Raw genomic sequence first — 18,693 nt, 5'->3', positions numbered from 1 at the left:
TTGGTGTGGTGCATCTAGGACTGTGTGGACCCAACAGAGCGAATACAGTGTACAGCTGCCGGGCAAACAGCATGCATCAAGCAACCTTAAACCGGCCCAAATCCATAGGTCCTTTTGAAGCGGCACTAGAGAAAAGATGAGTGATCAGATCAGAGGCCCTTAAACTTTAATAGTTTCTTAAAGGCCTCAGGATGTCCTGATGAGGTATTAGAGGAAGCAATTCAGGAAGAAAGGGACAAATAACTACCTCCGGATCTCGGCTGACCCTTAGGGTTGACTGTATCAATGTGCTGAAAGGACAAGCCTAGACCTGCAGTGATCCAAGAAGCACTTATTACACTGACTGCTTCCCTGTGAGAGCAGAGCCGGCGTCTTTTGACCCTTATAAATAACAGATGAGTAAATTCCTTGTTTGCTCAGAGGCGACCGTAAACACCAAGTGCTGCTACATGTTTGTGAAATCATTAATTTTTTTTTTTCCCCTCTTGACGGCGGTGGTGATGGGGAAATGAGGAATCATTTTCTCTCGCTCCCTGAGCATGTTTTTCTTTTGTCACTTAATGAATCTTCCCTAATGGAGAAGTCCCACAGAATTTAGCAGGAGGTGAAATCAATAGAGTTCCTTAGATATGAAACAAGGATTACTCTAAAATCCTATAAGATGTAATGGAGAATTACATCCCTTCTGTAAGTTGGAGCGATCCTGCAGCAGAGATAGAGCTGTCCATTAAATGCTATCGAAAGAACCAAAGGCTCTCTATAGGAAGGGTTTAATTCTGCAATAGAGTCTATAGAAAACCGGTGACAGATTCCTATTAAATTTCTCTAATTCTGCTTTGTTCCCTAATAATCTATAGGAGCTTTTCCTGAGGGCTCAATGGATTGCGGGTGTGTGCCTGTGTGTGCACACGCGTGCAAAACTTAACCGAGGTCCGCCCACCTGTAGATGCTTTGTTGAAAAGAAATCTCTGTTTTTATAACATAAGTGTATCATTAATATTTTTCCTCCTTTCTCTCTGTAAATAGGATTTGGCTTCGTCACTTTTGAAAATGAAGATGTGGTGGAAAAAGTCTGTGAAATTCATTTTCATGAAATCAATAATAAAATGGTAAGTTTTTTTTTCCCATATGCACATCAGCAGTAGAGAGCTCTCTCCATTTATCACAGAAATGTGCTGGGGGAACGTTCTCCATAAAAAAAAGAATTGTGTTTTTTAGACATACTTTGTCTGACTTTTTTATATTCTTGGTGGAGCTGAGCGTGGATTTATGAACCTGGATTATTGGGCTCTTACTTTTTCCCCCGGCTCTCGGGTCATACAGGGAGAGTTGGGGACGTGGCAATCGCCGCTCCATATCAGAGCTATGATCTGCCTAGTCACAGTGTCCGGTCTGGACCTAGGTGGGGTTTAGAGGATAGAGCGCTAACCAGGAATAGCAATAAGGTGGCATGGGTGTAAGGCAGAAATAATTTGGCTCTACGGGTTCAAGATGACCCGAACCAGGCTACTCAGGCTTAGTTTTTTGTTTTTGATGGGTCTGGCTCCTCCGTTCCCCTGCCGGCCCTGCGTAATCCCGCTCTCCTGGGAAACACGAGGGAGCCCCTTCGTACGGGTGCTCCGAGGGCTCGTCTCCCCCCAGGAAAACCTGTGAAGTCATCCTTGCAGGACTGCAGCTCTTCTGGCCGCCCTCCTGCGCAGGTGAGCCCGAAGGCTGCCGTATTCTGTCGCTGTCCGCCAGAGGGAGCCAAGAAAAGTCACGGGACTCTGTTGTTTGACAAGGCTCCTGCATCAGAGCCCCCTTTGAAAAAGCCTCAAGCTTCATCTGCCCCAGTCTGAAAACAAGACTTTTTGTGAAGCTTCATCCAAACACTGGTCTTCTCCTGGGGAGCAGGTTGCTCTCCTAGTAAAGCCACTAAAACAGATGAAAAAGAGCATTTGTATTTCAATCGATGCAATAACTTTGATATTTTGAGTTTAAAATATTCTTTTTTTTTTTTTTTTCCCTTTGTCAAAACAGCCCTTGCTTCTCAAACATGTATTCAGATATGCATTGTATATTGGTCTGATATGTGTTCACAGACTTTAAATTCAATAATAGAGCTTTTAGTGTGGATAAGATCAAAGCAATCTCCTTAGCATATGCTAGAGGCCTGATTCAATATTTGACTTGCTAATTTTTCCCTGGGCACTGAAATAATATTCTTCATATTGTTCCTCACTGCAATATGCATCTGAAATGAAAGTAACGGTTCCTTTGCATACTATATGTTGAGATGTCAAGACCGGACTTGAAAGGTGGGGGCGACACAAAGAATTGCTCTATTTTGCTCTGGTGACTCTCTCTAGCTTAGACTCTTTCCTAAATAAGCCACTCATCCACCTAGAGTTTCCTCTTTCAGCCAACTGCCGCATAACCCTATAGCCACCAATGATGACATGCGGGATGAAACGGGTATCGATGGGAACCGTCAAAAATAAGTAAATAATAGCCCACCACTCATTCAGTGCGTGCAATTATTAAATGCTGTTCATCTGATACGTCACTTGATTAACTTTTTCTTTTTTTTTTTTTTAAACAAGAGCTACGGCTGACCATAATTAAAAAAGAATTAAAAGGGTATAAGATGTGCCAGTGAGGAAAAAAAGGAAAATTACCATCCCAACAGCAGGCGTCTCCTTCTCTCTCTGTTGATGTATGAGAGAGAACTCTAGTTATTTCATGCAGTGTTTTGTGGGGTTTTCCGTAGATTCAGGACCAGGATTCTTAGATTCAGAAGGCTCTTAGTTGTTGTAAATTAATGTTGGTCCTTTGACTTCAGTGCTGACCCTCAGTGAGCTACAGAGCATAATTCAGATTTGCATGTAAAAAAAAAAAAAGAGAAAATTGTGGGGTGAAGGCTGATTTAATTGCAGTGATGTCATATTTAGCAGGAGCAACTGAGGGAGCGGCAGCCGGAGACACCGTGGCTTGGTGTGTTTGCCGTAGAAATGGCATGTCTGCCTGAAGAAGTTCAAACAGACACGTGTATGTGTGTGTCTGCGCGTTGTGTATCTAGTTTAGATTTAATTGCAGACTTCAACTCCCTGCAGGAGGTTGCAAAGAGGACTGTTCTCAGTGGGGGCAGGTGACAACGTGGAGCAATGGGCTCAAGTTGCAGCAAGGCAAGTTTAAGTTAGATACTAGGAAGAATTTTCTCACTAGGAGGGTAGTAAAACACTGGGGCAGGTTACCCAGAGAGGTGGTGGACTCTCCATCCTTGGAGGTTTTTAAGACCCAGGTGGACAAAGCCTGGGCTGGGATGATGTAGTTGGGGCTGGTCCTGCTTTGAGCAGGGGGTTGGACTAGATGTGACCTCCTGAGGTCCCTTCAACCCTCGTTTTCTACGTTTCTAAAGCCAACGCAGGGCATTTTTGAAAATTTCACATCCGTGGTAGAACGTTTCCTGCAAACATTTGTCTTTCTAATGTGCCCTAACAGCAAGTGCAGCTCCTTCCTTCACTAAAGCCAGCTTTCCAGTTCAGCAACGACTGGCTTAACTGCTTCTCCACTCCAGCGTGGTTCAGAGTCCGATTCCTCCCCTTAAGGCTACTCAAAACTTCCTCCAACTTTTTTAGTGCTGCTGGACTAGGGACTACTCCTGTGCTGAATTTGCCTTTTTAATGGGCCTGTAACTCTCTCTTAGCCTAATACATGCTCCTCGCTTCGGGGCCAAAGCAGAACTGCCCAAAGAAACGGGCACTGACACGCAGACTAGCCAACTTCTTGTGATGGAGGGTGAGAAGTGAGTCCGTGCTTATTGGACTTTGCCCCTAGAGACGAGGATCAAGGGGGGAAGGAGACAGGTTTTGGGCCAGGAATTGCAAGCCTGTGATTCACCAGCAAAGCTTACATTTCACCTACTCCCAAGGGCCTGTTGTGCAAATGTTACCGTGCTAATCCCACACGGTCCTGCGGCAAGATGTGGCTGGTGGGGGGGACGGGAAATGTTGAGGGACCTTTTCACAAGTGGGTGCACAGTCTACAGGGGGGAGATTGGGGGGGGAAAAACAGAAGACGGCGTGAAAATGCCGTTGACAGAGGAGGGAGCAAGATTGTGCAGGCCGGCACTGTTTTGTTGTCACGGATAATTAAAATGAGCCCTCCTCCCCAGCCTTTCGTGCTTGCTCCATCCAAGATACCGCAGCCCCGTTGCTCGGAGTGTCTTTTCTTGTCACTGCTTTCACAGCACTAATTTTGAAAGCTGCCCAGGAGAGAGGAGATGATGCACGATCCAGTCATGGGACTGACTCATCACGTTGCTGATGTGTCTGCGGATTAATTACCAGACCCGGGAAGGAGACGCAGAGCCTGTGCATGCGTGTGTGAGAAGGGGAGCGGGCACTGATGGTTTAAAGACCAAACGTGGCTTGTCGTGGGTCATTGACTCGGGGGAGTGCTCAAGTCGAACGGCGAGGAACCCACGGTGGGCTGACCGTCACGTAGTCCATATGCACCGTGCGTGCCCCTCTGCCGACAAACAGAGTCGTGACGGTGCCCCGTTTAGAGAGCGTTAACTGGCGAGCTCGAGCCGTCGCAGCTCGTGCTTTTCGCTGCAGAGGTGCTCAGCTCGGTCCCTGCTGCCCAGGCCGAGGGGGCGGCTGGCACCATTGCACCCGGAGCGTTACCCGTCCGGCGGCTCGTAACGCCGAGATCTCCCTCGTCTCCACAATGTTGTCATTTCCCATCGTGGCGGGGGAGGTAGCTGGGCGACTGTTGCTCACGAGCCTATTTCTAGCATCGCTTCTCACTTTGTAAGCTATTTTTAGCCCACCCATTCTGCTTCTGTTGCCATTTATAAAGCTTCGAATGTCAAATGCAATATTAAACGAGCAGTATGGGAGCGAAGAGAAAATGCCAGCGAGGCATTTAATAAATGAAACTTGGAATTTATGTGGGAGCGAAAGATTCTCTCCACGCATTAAGGGAAGCAAAACAAAGCCAGCCCCCAAATGTGCTCTTCCTACACAAGCCAGGCTGTTTTGCAAAGAGAAATGAAGCATGTTATTTACCTAGAGGAACGGGGGATATGGTGACGGGGGCAAATTCCTTCCCTTTGCATGCACGGTTTGCCTCCGGCCCCGCTGTGCTTGGCATCGGGAAGAACCGGCAGTCCCATCCCTAGGCTTGCAGTCTAGGGCAGATCAGAAGAGTTGGAGGCAACGAACGGGCTTTCATACGAATTAATACGTGCAACAGCTATTGGATTTGTGCTGTGCTTCCGTGTGGTCTCTCAGGTGCCCCAGCAAAGTGGCGTCTGGTCGCTTTTTGTTGGTGACGGTCCTTCGTACCCGTGCGTGGACCGCTTCCACGATCCCGTGATGTTGGTGGCAGGAAGGGACTTGTCTTTTGACCTCCTGTATCTGTTGGGGGATGCCGGGGGGGGACTCCTATGGGGAAGTTCGAGCTCTTTGCTTAAACTGAAGCTTCTCGGTTCCCCAGGAACTAAACCGTGACCCAGAAATGGTGGGACTGCCACCCACATTGGGTGCCCCGGCAATGACGGGGAACAGATGAGGTGAGATATGCCTGGCAAGTCATGCTCCTTGCTGTAAGGAAGGCAACCTCCCCTGATGCATGAGAAGCAAGGCCTAGTCCCCTAGCTAGCAGGTGCATCAAAGGCAAGCCTTTCAGAGCTGCAAACCCTGCTTCAGTCCTGACCTCAGAGGCACCTTGTCTTGGGACAAGCGGTCACTTCAGCCACAGTGAAGTGCACATCCTCCTTCCTGAGGCTCCCTTATAGGTGGCCACGTTCAGATGCTTTTTCTCCAGTGGCCTCATCCAAAGCTACTTATGTTGCTGAAAGGCCCCTCGTGGACTCTGCTCATCCGTGGCTCAAGGTCTGAGTACCTAGTCACTTGTTAATACATGGGAAATGCCAGCCCAAGCAGTTTGGCGGATTGCTCTTAACTGAGCTATGAGAACTGGCAGCCAGAGGCGAATAACCATGCCCCTTGGTCCTCATCGCTGCAGTAATGCGCGGTTGTGTTGATGACAGCAGCCTGCCCTGAAATGGGCTCCGTTGCTGCTTAACATCCCGTGGCACTGGAGACGGGTGCATCCTTCTGGTTTATTTTGTGCCACTCTTGCCGTGGGCTCCAGGGTGAGCAGGCTGGTGCTAAGGATGTCTGTAGGTGCCCCTCCGAGCAGGACCGGGTGAAGGCCGAGGGAGAGGGGAGGCTAGGCGGGGGTGAAGGAGGTTGTCTTGCAACAGAGAGCAATGAGGGACTCTGCAGGTCTGTCTGCTCGGTCTGGGACGCGCGATGCCAGGCAGCAGCTGCCTCGGAGACTGCAAGGCGACGTCGATCCGAGAGCCCCATCTGTCAAGTGAAGGACACTGCAGAACGCCTGCAATCTGGATGCATTCCTCCAAAACGAAGGCAAAAAAAAAAAAAGGCAGCGTAGACATCCGGACGTGCTTTTTGCCGACGCAGGCTCCGGTGATGATCTTGCTGGGTTTTCAAAGAGAGCTGGACGAGGGGCACGGGACAAAGAAGAGTTGTCAAGTACCCCGCTCATTGAATTGAAGCGACGGGTGCTAGAAAATACGGGGGACACTGTTCCATTGTATCCCGAAGCCACAGACCCACCTCCTCTCCCCCTGACCCTTGGTATAGTTCGAGCACATCCAGAGGCTGTTTATCCCGTGGTCTGCACCCCTGTTTTGCCAAACACTGAATGCATTTTCTTCAAGGCTCCTAACATTGCCCTCCGTTCCCTGGGGTAGCACCATCTTTATAGCATTACTAGGTGAATATAGATTTCTGTATTACACGAGCAATCATTGTGCCTTGCAGTTGCATGAGTGACATGGAGTCTCGGAGGTAATCTAATCCAGCTAGCTGTGAATTCAGCTTCGCTGGCAGGACAAGGTGGCCTTGTCTTTGGGTGGTAAAGCAGGTTTTTGTGCATTGTGAACACCTTCGCCTCCCCCAAAATAGCTCTGGTTTCCTCCATTAAGCTGTTTAGCCATTTTTTTTCCTGCAACATCTTGGCGTTGAGAGCTGACAGCTCATTTTGTTGCGCCGGGTACAACGGGCTTTTGACTCCTTCTTTTCAGCCCACGGCTCCAGCGGGTTTGGCTGTTCAGGCTTGACCCGAGACTGCTTCAATGTAAGGTTAATCCTCAAGGCCAGACTACACAAAAACAGCGTATTTTAGCCTCGGCCATTTTCTTCCCCCCTACTTTTTGTGCATGTGTGTGTTGCCTTAGATTTAAAACTTTCTTTGTTGGGCGACTGACGCTGAAGAGCATCCCTCAGGTACTTCTGTAGATGCAGGGATCTGGAGACTATTAGGGCGACCAGCGGTGCTGAAAGGAGAGATATGTTCAGTACCCCGATTTTATGTGCCGGTGGCCTACACTAGCCAGGCGGCTGGTGGTATTCCCCCCTCGACCTACAGTCTAACATTGCAACATGTGAGGTTTCCATTGTGTTCCCACCACAATACACAGTCCCACACCACCTCCTCTCACTTACTGGGACTCTATTGTTGCCGTTGAGTTTTGCCACGATCAAACTGGTTTGTATTTTCTCCCAGCCTGCCTCGTTGGCTGCGTCGGGAAGCGCGGGGTCACTAACTGCTTTCCAGCTCTTCGAGCGGTCTTCAAAGGAGTCTTATTCTGGCCCGTGTGTCTATGGACCGCAAGTTGTTGGCGATGCCAACGCGCAGTTGGCAATGACCAGCCTATCTCGGCACGGAGGCCAAGGATTAGAAATGACTTGGAAACTAGACTCTTTCCCCAAACAAGGCACTAAGTCAGGAGATGAGAGCCTAGGCTCCTGTTTCCTGTCCTGCTAATGACCTGCTTGAGCCTCTGTCTCATTTATAAAGTGCGGGGGGTGTAATGCTCTTCTGGGCTACTTTGAGATTTACTCCTCTGTTGGTAGATGGACCCTGTTACACAAGTCTCATGGTTAAGACAGGGTAGGGAGGACGCTTATGTTGCCACTGCTCTGCAGAGGAGAGTTTGGCTTCTGGGGTCTCCAGTCCAGCCCTTTGCTTGAGCCCCTGGCCTCGAGAGTGGGCTTCCCCCGGCTCAAGCAAAACGGAGGGGAAGGTCCCCCTTGCCGAGGGTGCCTTTGCTGGTGTTGCCTGGCATGTTGATTTACAAGATTTCACCTGCGCTTTTGCTTTCCCTCGACTTTTTTTCCTTTGTAATTTTTTGAATTCCAAGTTAAAACTTCCTTGCCGCTTGCGAACGTTTTCTTTGTGTCCCTGCGTGCTGTGAAAATCATAAATTAAGCTAGTCTTTCTGCTACCAGCGGTAGTCTGTTTTGTGGTTGCGAAAGCTAATTACTGGGTTATTGTTTCTAACCGTGCTAATCCAAACTTCATTTTCCTGTTAATTGTCCATCGAGCCAAGCTAGATTGCTTTGTATCATACCGCATATTTGCAATGAAAACCGCTCTGAGGTGTAACCAATGACGCCGTGACATTTGGAGCAGCGGTGAACTCGAAGAAGACGGCTGAGAAATGAAATGATACACTTCTGCTGATCAGGCCGCTTTAATTTGCCTGGAGAAATTGAATTGGGCATACTTCTGATAAATATCCCTCTGATTAAAAATAAGTCAAGGGAAGTTGCAGAGGGTCTTGCTGGACTCTTTCGTTTGGTGCCCTGAGCAGGGGTCGGCCAGCTTTTAATAATGTGGGTTGCAGCCTGCAACCTGGCTGGCATCACCGTTTCTGCCCCAGCTGCCGCGGAGAGGAGGAGCAGCCCTAACTGGAGGTGATCTGCCCACCGTTAGCAAATCTCGGAGTAGGTCAAATGGCTGCGGATTGGTGCACCCAGAGGTGGATCCATTCTCAGCACATCTGTTACCCTCCTCTGCCCTCCTTGGGCAGGGGGGAAGCTCTCATGTGCTCCCTCCCATTGCAGCTGGGCTCCGCATGGAGCCGGCCTCAGCCAGGGACAGCAGCAGCGGGCAGGTTCCTCCTCCCTGCTAGCCTGGTTGCCGGCGCAGGGGAAGGGAACGTGCCCGCTGCCACCGTTGTCTGTAGCCAAGCCTGGATCCATGTGGAGTGGGGCAGGAGCCTCCCCCACTACCCCTCTAGGTGAGCTGAGGACAGGGGCAGCAGCGAGAGGGCGGATAAGGGAAGGAAGCATCCTGAGAAGGGATGGGGGAACAATTTTTACCTGCTGGAGGGGCTTAAAGAAAAGTTCCTGACTCCTGCTGCATTGTCTGCCCGCCTGGGTGTGCGAGTAGGGCAGGAGCAGGAGTGCAACCACCCCTGCAACACAGGGTGCTGATCCTGGACCCACCTCTGGGCGCACCCTCGGTAAAAAGCAGACCAGATCGGACCTTTGCAGGCTGGATTCAGTCCCTCTGAGGGCCATGAGCTGTAGGTTGCCAGCCCCTGGCCTAGAGAGAGCAACCAGGAATTTGGGATTGCATTGGACACTTCTAGGCTACTTTACGGATGTTTTGCTCTTGCAGGGGGATGTGAGGGCAGGACGAAGTAGTGCGTGCGTCCACCTGGGGCTTTGGGGTTTTCATAAGGGCTGTGGAAACTTGTGAAAACCTGCTATACTGGGCTCGTAGACTTAAGTCACCGGAAGGCTTTTGCCAGAGGGTAGCACTCATGTAAATGTTAGTTCCTCATTGCAATGTTCACCTTCAACCCAACCCAGAAGCTCTCTCCTAGCAAAATATCTACCTAAAAAAACCCAAAAACAAATAAACCCTCAGCAGCGGCTGTGACCACCGGTTTCCACGATGACCAGTGTCATCTCATTGTTTTCCCCGTTCCTTAATCCATCTGTTGCCCATAACCTTACACTGAGATTGTGAGCTCCTCTGGACGGGGGTTCAGCCAGTGGAGCCGCGGCCTTTAGGAGCTCCCGTTACATAAATGAAGATCGATTTGGTTTCCGCTGAGCTTCACTTGACTTGTGAAGGGAAGAGAGAGGTTGGACCTCAGGTCTCAGTGAAAAAGAGACGCTTATAAACTGAAAGGGAAGTCGACGGTGGCGTGAACTGGGGTGAAGCAGCCACGTCAAGGACTGTCCCAAAAGCAGGTGCAACTCCGAGCTGCATTTTTACCCACCCCAGCAGGTGGGCTCGTGTTCTCGAGCGTGGGACAAGAGCTCCTCGGTCACGTGCTGGAGGTGCAGATCTCTGCTAGACTGAATGACTGTGGGCATTGACTTCGCTTTCCTCTTGCTGCTTTCGTGGTCTGTCTAAAGACTGCTGCTGTGCTCTTAAGTCAGGCCGGGACAGAGGTTTCATTAACATTGTGGGCATGGGTACACGTTGGTTGTTAGCAGGTCCCCTCATCCTTTTCTGCACTGCTCTCAACAGCAGGTTGGTGGCAGACCTAAGACCAGAGCCATTTACAAGTGGTTTGCTTGCCTCTCCCTCTGCCCGTGACATGCTCCTTGCACGTGGACTCACCATCATTGCCACGACCGTTGAAGAAAAGACTGAGGAAACCTGCTGACAGTGTCCTGGCCACGCCTGAGCCTCCACGATGGGCAGAGAGCGAGTCTTGCTAGTGCTTCTTCTTGTCTACCAGGCCTCTTCAGTCTATTCCCCTTTCCTCTTTTTAAAATCTTCTTGTTGCAGCAGTTGCCTGCAAGTTCACACCCGCCCCAGACAGCCCCTATACTCTCCGCGTGTCGCAGGAGGCATCAAGGACCACAAAGTGATTTGCAAATGGTCATTCATAGCCAACCACCTAGGTGGTAGCCACGTCTCGTCCTCCTTATGCAGCCGAGGACGTGCAAAGCACGGCAGCGGCCAAGTCGGTAGCCCAAAGCTCCCGATTCCCAGAGCCGGTGTCCCATCATCCCGAGACTTTGCAACCCTTCTGCTGGTGTGTGCCCTCCTTGCCCGTCTCCCGGCGTTCTCGCTGACCCAGGCACCCGTCAGCAAAGCGGTAGCAGAAGTCTCCAAGTACTTCAGTCTGAGCGGCGACGGATCGTGGCAGCCTGTTTGCAAGAAGTGAATGTTTTGACAACGTTGCCGGCAGAATCTGAGCATTGCTGCTTTGTGAAGTGTTGCGAGCAAACAAAGTAAATAAGATCTGCCACGCGGCTTCCAGCAGAAAGGGAAGGAGTAGGTGGTTTTGTTTAAAATACTCCCATTACAGTCAGTTAACCTTTATGTTACCTAAATGAAAATTGTATAAACCTGAAATTTTCACTGATCAGGTTGCCTAGGAACAGGCGGGTGGTTTTCATAAGACAATGAATACGCAGTCACTGATAGGGCTATTAGGAACAGAGACATTTAGCCGTATTATTCTACCTCCCTGGTTTTGTCTGGGGTAATTACCTGTTTGCACATAGGAAGTGCACCCACCTTTGCCGGCTTGTTTGAGCGACAGGTTCATGGAGGGGATGCTCCCCTGCTTAAAATTAAATGCGGCCAATCTGCAGATGATGAGCAGAGCTGCTTTCTGAGCGTCCTTGGTGCAGGTAGGAGGCGGAGGTGTGTTTGCTTCCTGATCAAAACATCGGTCCCCTCATTATTTGCCTTAATCAGTGATGAGGCTCCCAACCTTATAGCGCAAGGAACTGTGAATTTAGTCTGTGACTAGCTGAACTGATTCCCTGCCCGGTGCTGCACCCATTAAACCAGGCTCGGGCTGTCTGGGTACAGGGTACAGGACCCCGTTCTGGAGCTCCTGCGATCCAAGTGCTACTGTCCTCTCCTTGCGCTCATGATGGCAAGTTCCTTACATGGCATTAGAGACCTGTAATTTGATTAAAACGGCAGTAAATCATTTCAAAAGGCAGCAGGGGCAAGGGGAAGTGAGAGAAATGCAGGTTGCGTATTGGCAGGAGTTGCCAAAATTTCTGCCGGGTAGAAGCATTGGCTCTATACTCCCATTCAAAAATGGAGATTGTTGGACTTCTATCACCAATAATCATTTTCTGTTAACGCTCGCAATGGAACGAGGCTGCTGATTTTATTTTATTTTATTTTTTTCCCCCACCATCCATTCCACGCCTGCAAAGTATCATTTGAGAGCAAACAGCGTAGGTTTTCACGTCTGGAGCACGGCAACCAATTTGAAGTCTGCATTTGATCATCTGAACTGAGTTTTTTTTGCTCTGCGTGTTTGAGAGAGACATGCCCATTTTTTTTTTTTTTTTTTATTTTAAATCCGTTTACGCTATTTTTAAAACTCACCTTTGGGGAGGGGGAAGCTAAAAATAATTGTTTCCCCCTTAACTAGATTGGTTCTGCATTTGACATTTACATGGAATTCATTTGCATCTCATTTGTACATGTTTCTGCTCAATAGGTAGAATGTAAGAAAGCACAACCTAAAGAAGTGATGTTTCCACCAGGGACAAGAGGAAGGGCGCGAGGATTACCGTATACCATGGACGCTTTTATGCTAGGGATGGGAATGTTGGGTAAGTGTGAAATAGCTATGCAACTACTTAAAGAGCAAGCATCTGCCTATTTTTGTCTTCCTCAATATGAACGTTTAAAGGCGCAGAAGCCTGCAAATTCCAGGGTGCAGGTCTAGAAATTTAACGGGGGTAAAGGCGGGGGCGGGGGGGTGGAATATAGTGGGGAAATAATCCTGTCTATAGTAAATGATTAATTTTTTTTTTTCTTCCTTGCCGGGATATCACAATTTGCATTTAAATGGATGTTTTAAATAGGCTGTTTTACTCTTATTCACAAAAATAGAATGATGAAAGACGCAGCGTGTTCATTCTGACTAAAAATGATCTCTCCTCCTTTTTAGAGGAATTGAGTCGCACATTATTCCCCTTCTCTTAAAGGTATCTTGGACAGTTCAGCACAGATAATTGAAAATCTTGCTGTTTCTAAATGGCATGCAAGATGGAGAAAGCAGGGGAGATGCATAATAGTGCAGGTCGCAACAATAATTACAAGTTTCAAGGAGACAGAACGGTATTTTAGTCCCGAGCATTGTGTCCACAAAATACTAATTAAATGGGATAAATGATATTTAATGGCAAAATTCTATTTGTGCAGGAGGTCTATTTAGTTATAATTGGTTCTCATTTGTTTCTGCCTAGATGGTGGTTCTTTCTATATAATCTGACAGCCTCTTGATATACCGTCCTCGGATTTACCACGGAGGCTGCTAAGCCATTGCTAACGTGTTTTTTTAGGAAACCTGATATTGTTCACCCTTCCTTTCTCTCTTTGTGGTATTGAACTTGCCTTCCGCTCTCACCTGCCGTATCCACAGTGCACGGGGGAAGGAGGCGCTTGGAGGTCTTCCTGGTTAGAAATGAATCTTCCTTTTGCCGGCTGGCCAAGAGTCCTCGGTGCATGGGTTTTCCCAAGGCAGTTTGATTCCCTCCCCTGCCCCCACATTTATTTTTCTTTAGAGGGTGGGCTCTGAGCACCAGTGTTTAGTGGTGGAGGTGGATTGGCCCAGTCCAGACCCCTGCTGGAAGATATACAGTCCTTGTGTGCAGTCCTTTTGTCTCCCTCCTCCCTACTTAGCAGGGTTTCCCCCTTCTGCCCCTACGGTTCACCCAGCAGGAAAAAGTGATGCATTAAAGGTGCATCAAGTGACCCCCCCGCCTCACGCATGCTATTTTGCAGAACCTGAGCTCCTTTCCCCGCTCCTCTCCCGCACTGTTTCATTCCCTCTCTCCCTCCTCCTACCCAACTGACCAGTCAAGGCCCTGCTGTTTCTTTGAACATGAGATACCAATTCGTGCCATTTTGTCACCAATCTTGCAATTTGCAGGCAATCTTAAAGGCCCCAAAGTGCTAAAAGCATGTTGCATACTTGAGAATTGCAGCTACTATATACCCCTATATATAACTCCGCTAAGAAGTACACCCACGTTTGGCTGCTTATTTGAGTGACGGGTTCACGGAGGAGATGTTCCCCTGCTTAAAATAAATGCAGCCAATCTGCATATGATGAGCAGAGCTATCTGTTTTATAGACGGTAGATACTTATGTAAAAGAGCTGCTCCCTCTCGAGACGGTAGCTAAAGAGATGTGAGGCTTGAAGTCTACACCATCAGAAGACAAAGTAACCCCCTATTTTCATTTTTCTTAAAAGCCCGGACATTTTTGAGCGGTTTGTATTGGCCTTTGCTGTTACCACGCACTGTATCATCATGGTGCCCATTGATCTTACTCAAAGAATGGACGCTCCCTTGTTTTTGCTGGTGCTTTCTCCAGTTAGAAGGACAGACGGGAGTTGAGGGCAGTGGCAAACTGCTTCTCCATCGCTCAGTCCATGACGGCCAGCAGTTGGTCCTGAGGGTGTGCTCGGGGCCTCTTCTGCAGCTGGCACGTGGAAAAGGTGTCAGTGCAAAGCAAGAGGGAAGAGTATACCCCGAGAAACTAAGCAGAAAAGTGAAAAAAAACACTTTTCACTTTTTTTTTAATGCGGTGTTTTGTCAGTGCCACCTACGCTCTGTAAATCTGCTTCCACTTGAGGCCTGAAAACTTCCCAAGTCTGTACGATCCACAAAGTAAGGCCCCCCCCCCCAATCCTGCCAGGAGCCTGGCATAGCTGGGACGCTGACTTCAGTTGTGCTCTTCCCATGCAGACTTTATTCCCAGGTCTTAGATGTGGGGCTGCAGGGGACAGTCAGCCAAATGTGAGCCAACAGTATGTCTTTGTTGCCAAGAAGACTAATGGCATACTGGGCTGCACTGGTAGGAGTGTTGCCATCAGGTCAAGGGAAGTGATTATTCCCCTCTATCCAGCACTGGGGAGGCCACATCTGGAGTAGTTTTGTCCACTACAGAAAGGATGTGGACAAATTGGAGAGAATCCAGCAGAGGCCAACAAAAATGGTTCATGGGCTGGAGGACATGACTTGTGAGGAGAGGCTGAGGGAACTGGGCTTATGTAGTCTGCAAAAGAGAAGACTGAGAGGGGATTTAATAGCAGACTTCAACTCCCTGCAGGCGGGTTCGAAAGAGGACGGAGCTGGACCGGTCTCAGCGGTGGCAGACAACAGAACAAGGAGCAACAGTCTCAAGTGGCAGCAAGGGATGTTTAGGTTAGATAATAGCAAGAATTTTCTCACTGGGAGGGTAGTAAAGCACTGGGACAGGTTACCCAGGGAGGTGCTGGACTCTGCATCCGTGGAGGTGTTTAAGACCCAGGTAGACAAAGCCTTGGCTGGGATGATGTAGTTGGGGTTGGTCCTGCTTGGAGCAGGGGGGTGCACTAAATATGACCTCCTGAGGTCCCTTCCAACTCTAACTTTCTATGCAAGTGGCCCAACCTTTCCCAAGTGTCCATAGCTCACACGGATGTCAGTAAGAATTGTTGCTGGGTGTCCGCTCTTCCTGAGAAGATGAGGCCATTTATCAGGGGGTGCCAGTTTGCATGCCCCCAAACTTAAAGGGGAGGACTTTCCCACAACAGGTGTCACCTCTGAATTAAGAGCGTGTTGGGGGTGACACCAACCTGCTCAAGGTGTTGGCATCCAGTTCCTTCATCTGGTTGTATTTTATTCCCACTTTCCCCGGCTTCCTCCACTTCATGCGAGACCCCAGTTGGGAAATTTTGTCCTAAGTTTACACCGTCTCATTCTGGAAAACCCATGCGCATTTCCCCGACGTCCCGGCAAGTTTCTTTAGCACCTTTTTTCAGCACTGACGGCGAAGTTGGTTATCCGTAACCACGTGAATCCTGCCTGCCAGACGGTGCTCAAAATGGATGCAGTGCCACCGGCCTGCACGGAGCAACGTCTAATTTAGGTTTCAAATCCGAGTGACTCGCTCCAAACGAATGATTGATTTGTGCTGAAGGGCACGCACCTAATGATCGGCTCCAGCTTTTTTTTTGTTTGTTTCCCGCCCCCCCTTTATTTCCTAGTCCTGGTGGCTGCACTGAGAGCGTGTTAAATAATTAACTGCTGAATAACAGAATCTCGCCCGGCGAGTCCCAGGCTGTCCGAGTGACCATTATAAATCCCCGTTTCAAAGGGATGGCCATAAAAGTTCACTTCAAGGCTGGAAACTGGGCACATCAGCAGAGGCTCAGCGTGGAATCGAAACCTTTCATTTCCAACCCCTGGCAACAACATAGCAACGAGGCCCCATCCCCGAGCGGAAGAAGGGCGTAATTAACCCATCAAACAATGAGGCGTACGAAGCAACATATTGCCGGAGGGAGATTTTGAAGTAGCCAAATATTTTCCTAAGATCCCACGGGGCCTTTGGCAGAATTATTCCATTACTGGTTTTAGATATTTAGCTGGTCTGAGACTAAATGCATTAGAGCTGCTCTTGCAAGGTTTTTTTATCCTGGTCTCTGGAAGTCCTTGCCCAAGGTCACCGTCTCCCGTGCTCGCGGAAAGAAAAGGGAACGGGAAGCAAATGCACGCAGCAGCCCTGGTGAAGAAGCAGTGAGTGACTTCCTCGAAGCTATTAAGGCACTTGATCTTTGTCATTAATCACTGGCTCTCGCAGGGCTACGCCACTCCAGAGGTAGATGGGCAGCCCCGGTCCAGGGTAGCGGGTTGGTAGGAATAAAAGCAGGCCCGGGTCTCCAGGAGCTCTGGCGGTCCAGGCCCCGTGCCAGGGCTGCATCGGAGCAGGCTCAGACTTTGTCTTGCATGCATTCTTCGGGGAGATTAAGGATATTCATTAGCAACGCGGCAGAAAGCGCAGGTCTCGGTTCCAGCGATCTCCTGCATGGGACGGAGGGGTGGGATGCTCAGGCCCTCTCTGTGCCACGGCTGCAGAAAGCTTGGAGCCCTTTTAGCTCGGGAGCCCCCCCCTCGCCGTAAAGCTCATATCCGCAGTGCTGCACGGTGCTCTGGGACGAGCCCCACACTTCAGAAAGCCTCTTATCGGTGCACACGCGGGGCTCTGCACTACTGAACACGTTCGATCTGGGTGGGCTGAGCTCATGCGTTGCAAGAAGCTCGTGCCCTTCAAAGAAAGTCATTCCTCTTTCCCAGCAGAGTCCGTGCAGTGGAGAAGTGGGCCTTTCCTAGGTGTCTTGCACCATCCTGGACTCCCAAGAAGCCCCCTTTGCAGTCTACAGCCTGATTTCAGCCACGACATGCATGCAGTTAACTGTCCATTTCCCTTCGTGCGGGAGGGAGCTCAACCCTTTGGGCCGAAGCAAGAAGTTGCTGCTCTGCAGCTGCTCCCCCCTCCTCCTTGCCCCGCTCACAACCAGCTTTGTTTTTGCACTCGCCCAGAGCGTGTGCTCACAACCTGGGGGGTCATAACCGCCTGCCCTCGTCTTAGCCCTGTTTTCACAGGCCAAAGAAAAACCGTACTGACAGCAGGCCTTCTCGACAAACAGCACAATCCACGGGTACCGAGTTAGCTCTTTTGCAGGTGCAAAATCGCCTTCAAACAACCACCCGACAAGCCGCCGAGCTCTGCTGGTTTGCACTGAGCCATCGGCAGCTCGCTGGTTCTGATTTGAACGTTTGCATTTGCTGATGTGTCCAGACTCTTTGCAGTGCAGTTGATCGGCCCCTCGTGCCAGCAGAGAGAGAGAAATCCCAGTCCCGACCTCATGACTTGTTGACTGTGGACCCTTTGGTGTAATTTTGGGGGGTGAGACTTTTGAAGGATTGCCCCTTTCTTCCACGTCAGGCTGAACAAAGACCGTGAAGCATAAATGACGCTGTGCGTGACGGCAGAAGTGTCGTCTCATGGATGGAGGGGAGGGCCAAGGGGCAGGTGGATGAACGACTCCCTCTTTGAGTGCTTTCTTGTTTGGAGACTCCTTACTTTTACGGCACAGTCGGACCTGAGTCTACTGCCGGGTTTGAGGCGTTTTCTCTAGCTAGACTCGGGCATGGTTGAGGCGGGCGGCCAACGTGAGCGCGTTGAAAAGGACACCGGGGTGCTTATTGGGACGTTTCATCGCTGCAGTGATGCAAAGAGGGGAGATTTAAGGAGCCGATCCCCAAATACCGTGTTCCCACGAGCATCTGACACAGCAGAGGGATCTGGCCTTGGGTTTGCATGAATGTCATCAGAGCCAGATCCAATCTGCACAGGCGGGTCAGTCATTTTAACAGGCTGCAAGCACTTTTGGACTGACCTAAGAGACCATATGGGGAACCTGCCATCTGGGCTTAAGGAGTCTGATCCGAGTAAAACTCATGCTGAGGAAGCATAGTTGATTGTTGATTTAAGTTTGCACTTTCATGGGCAGGAAGGTCTCTCTTTGAGGGAGGTAATCCAGGCAAAACCTGGATTTTTTTTATTATTATTATTATTTTTTTTTTTTTTTTTAGTTTAGCAACAAGAGATAATTACTGCGAGATTGATCATTCGCTAGAAGTACTGAAGCAAATAAATTGTTCGGTGCCCAGTGCAGGATGAGAATGGCGGCTAATGGAAATGGTGGATAGGTCGGCCTGACCATAATTTGGCTTGATGAAGCATCCACATGGGCATGGTGTTAATGTGCTATTGATATTCAGCCAGCCGATTTCCCCCGTGCAGATTGGGCTCTGACTCGTTAGAGCAGAGCTGGGCATCGCAGCAGCAAATGAAGAGGAAAATTGAAGTAATGTTGTATTATAAATTTATGATTTCATCTGCCTGACCTAGAGACTGTTCTGTGATGGGAGAGAGAGATGAGAACCGCTCTCCAGTCAACTGTGTACTTTGTCTTTGTTGTTAGAAATGATAGAGATTTGCTGGGGAGAGGGTCAAAAGCATCTTTACCGGTATCTTGCCGATCCCTTCTGG

At 49.4% G+C, this 18,693-nt stretch overlaps 1 protein-coding gene across 10 annotated transcripts in view; it reads left to right on the top strand.

The window, feature by feature from the left end:
* Positions 1–18,693, top strand: part of MSI2 (musashi RNA binding protein 2) — a 340,247-nt gene that overhangs the window by 261,801 nt on the left and 59,753 nt on the right. For all 10 annotated transcript variants that reach the window (XM_059717433.1, XM_019493293.2, XM_019493294.2 and 7 more), the window contains exons 8-9: positions 1,027–1,109; positions 12,299–12,413. In XM_059717433.1, coding sequence (XP_059573416.1) covers positions 1,027–1,109; positions 12,299–12,413 — 198 coding nt within the window. The remainder of the gene's footprint in view (positions 1–1,026; positions 1,110–12,298; positions 12,414–18,693) is intronic.

This window comes from Alligator mississippiensis, chromosome 14 (assembly GCF_030867095.1).
Source record: "Alligator mississippiensis isolate rAllMis1 chromosome 14, rAllMis1, whole genome shotgun sequence".
Lineage (NCBI taxonomy): Eukaryota > Metazoa > Chordata > Crocodylia > Alligatoridae > Alligator > Alligator mississippiensis.
The sequence above is the reverse complement of the archived record's forward strand: the minus strand, read 5'-3'. Positions and strand labels throughout refer to the sequence as shown.